This window comes from Poecilia reticulata, chromosome 1 (genome assembly GCF_904066995.2).
Source record: "Poecilia reticulata chromosome 1, P_reticulata-male-v2, whole genome shotgun sequence".
Classification (NCBI taxonomy): domain Eukaryota; kingdom Metazoa; phylum Chordata; class Actinopteri; order Cyprinodontiformes; family Poeciliidae; genus Poecilia; species Poecilia reticulata.
In genome coordinates this window covers 11,351,090-11,353,437 of record NC_088830.1, presented here as the reverse complement: position 1 = coordinate 11,353,437, position 2,348 = coordinate 11,351,090, and the positions used below count along the sequence as shown (strand labels likewise).

The following is a 2,348-nucleotide window of genomic DNA, read 5'->3' as shown; positions in this document are numbered from 1 at the left end:
CTGACTGATATGTGTAGAGTAAGAAATTAAGGACAAGCAAACCCTCAGTTTGGAGCGCAAGCTTGCAGGTTAGAGAAAGTTTATCCACGTCAACATAGTATGGAACAGAAAGAAGATATCTCTTAAATACTTTTTATAACGCAAAAAATAAAATCAACAAATGAGTTAAGAAACACCAGTGTCATCAACAGTTTTGCAAAGAACAAAATCTACAGTCTTGTGAAAATATTTAACAATGACTTTTTGTTTTACGTTGGCAAGAGAAAAATAGATTAAAACAGTTTCTGCTATGAAGCAAACAAAAGAAACGTGCTGCCAAATTATTCGCAGCTCCTAAACTGTTTCACTTGTGACACCAAATTATCTTAAAATCGTATTTAACAGACCAATGCAAGTCAGTGCTTAGAGTTGTGAAATCTAAAGGAACTGATGAAAGGTTTTATAAAGTCTTTTATACATATGAATTTTATAAATTTGATGTGAGGTTGTATTCGGCGTTCCAGGAGTCAATTCTCTGTAAAACCTGCCAGTCACAGGTTTTCAGTCATGTCACAACCAGCTCTAGGAACTGAAAGTTAATTCATTTTTCACTTTACACGTTAAACAGATCAGTCATGTACAGACTGATGTTTTCAGACCTATAGATTTGTTAGTGATGACGAAATTTTTTCTAACTATGTTTTTTTTTTTACAATTATACATATATACATAACGACAATGTAAGTTTGAATCCATACAATATGCTATCTTTATCCTACTTTCTTTTTTCTTTTTCTTTTTTTGTTTAAACATGTTTTTCTTTCACTGCTGAAAATGCTCCTTTGTAACTCCAAAAAGTCCCACCAATAATTTACCTTGAAATTGCATAACAAAACTTTTGCAACACCAGTTTTTTTGTGTGTTTTTGCTTGTTTTGTGTCTTTAATCCTGCATGTGTTTATTGATTGACCACCAGCGACCGGAGAAGAATCGAAAGCTAAAAGAGAGTTTAAGGAAAATTAAAAACAGCACATAGGTACTTTAAAAAAAAAAAAAACTACATTGCAAGTATTTGTTCCTGGGATCTTGCAATTTACTGGCCTTCAGACGTTAGTGGGACACGCAAAGGCTATATTGATTTCTTTTTCACTATTTACTTATAGAGATAATTTTTTTTCAGAACTGAACAATTTCTCAACTGCTGCTGGGAATCTGTGTGTTTCATCTGTTTGTTTACCGTATATGCAGGCAAGAGTTGGACAGACGGGAGGGTGATGGGGGTGAATGTGGGAGGGGATCCCCAGCCCCTGGGCTCAGAGGATAAAAGGGGCGCTCGGCCAAGGCTCGGTCTACCCTGGCAGCAGATCAGAACCGGACCGGAGGATGAGGAGAGCTCTTCTGCTGCTGCTGGCCTCTCTGGCCTTTGCCTCCCTGGCTGATGGAGCTAACCTGTAAGTACATCTGAGTGTTTGAAGCATGACAAGAATTCATTTAAAAAAATGCTCAAGTTTGTTTTCTTGAAGATTTTAATTAATTGGTATACTTTGTCAAATGTCTTCACTTAAATTTTTCATTTCTTGGGTGAATATTTTAGAAGGGGGGGCAAAAATTTTAAAATTTTTGCCCCCCCTGTTGATTTCCTCCGCTGGGTGGTGGAAAACTGCTAGTTCAGTTTTCTAATAATGAACTGCTGTCCATTAAGCCTCCTCAAGTGGTGCCAGACAGCTGCCCTAAATTTTCTTGCGCAGTGTTTGCATGACCTTGCCTCGCTCCAGACACGGCAAACAGAGTTGATCGTCACCATCATAAGCTTCATTGATCCTCTGCTGGATCTTAATCAAGATAATCAATGGCTCATTCATTAAGTATGAAGTCCAAAGTGGAGATCAAAGGTCCCCTACAGAACAAACAAATATGAAAAGATTGCACAAAAACTGTAACCAAAGGACTCTTAGCAATTTTCAATTTAAAAGGCCTTGAAGCAGGTTTCTGCTGTTTCAAGTGGAGCAATAATATAATAATAATCATTCAGTCCTTTTCTGCAAAAACACAAGAGTTTTTCTGAAAGCCCAATATTATACTTTACAATGTTGCATGCCAGGGGTACATGCAATTTACTTTTTATTTTATTTTTTTTGTTCATTATTCTGTTTTGCACTCTACGTTTAAGGAAACCTAGAAAGGGTTCAGCTAGAAGTCTCAGTTGTACAATGCATGTTTTGCTGCCTGCAGCACATTTAGTGTAAATTATTGTTTCGTCTAAGTGCTAACCAGAGATCATATCTTTCAAAATAAACAATGTACAATTTGATCTTTCTGTAGCAAAGTGATGTCTGCCCCCAACCTGATGCGAGTGGGAACAGCAGAAA

General features: G+C 36.9%; 1 protein-coding gene across 1 annotated transcript in view; it reads left to right on the top strand.

Annotated features, from left to right (window-relative positions):
- The first annotated feature begins 1,248 nt into the window (after window positions 1–1,248).
- LOC103475608 (complement C3) overlaps window positions 1,249–2,348 on the top strand; it is an 18,223-nt gene continuing 17,123 nt past the window's right edge. The window contains exons 1-2 of the mRNA XM_008427786.3: window positions 1,249–1,430; window positions 2,302–2,348. The exon at window positions 2,302–2,348 is cut by the window's right edge and continues 149 nt beyond it. Of these exons, the coding sequence (XP_008426008.2) occupies window positions 1,264–1,430; window positions 2,302–2,348 (214 nt within the window). The 5' untranslated portion in view covers window positions 1,249–1,263. The remainder of the gene's footprint in view (window positions 1,431–2,301) is intronic.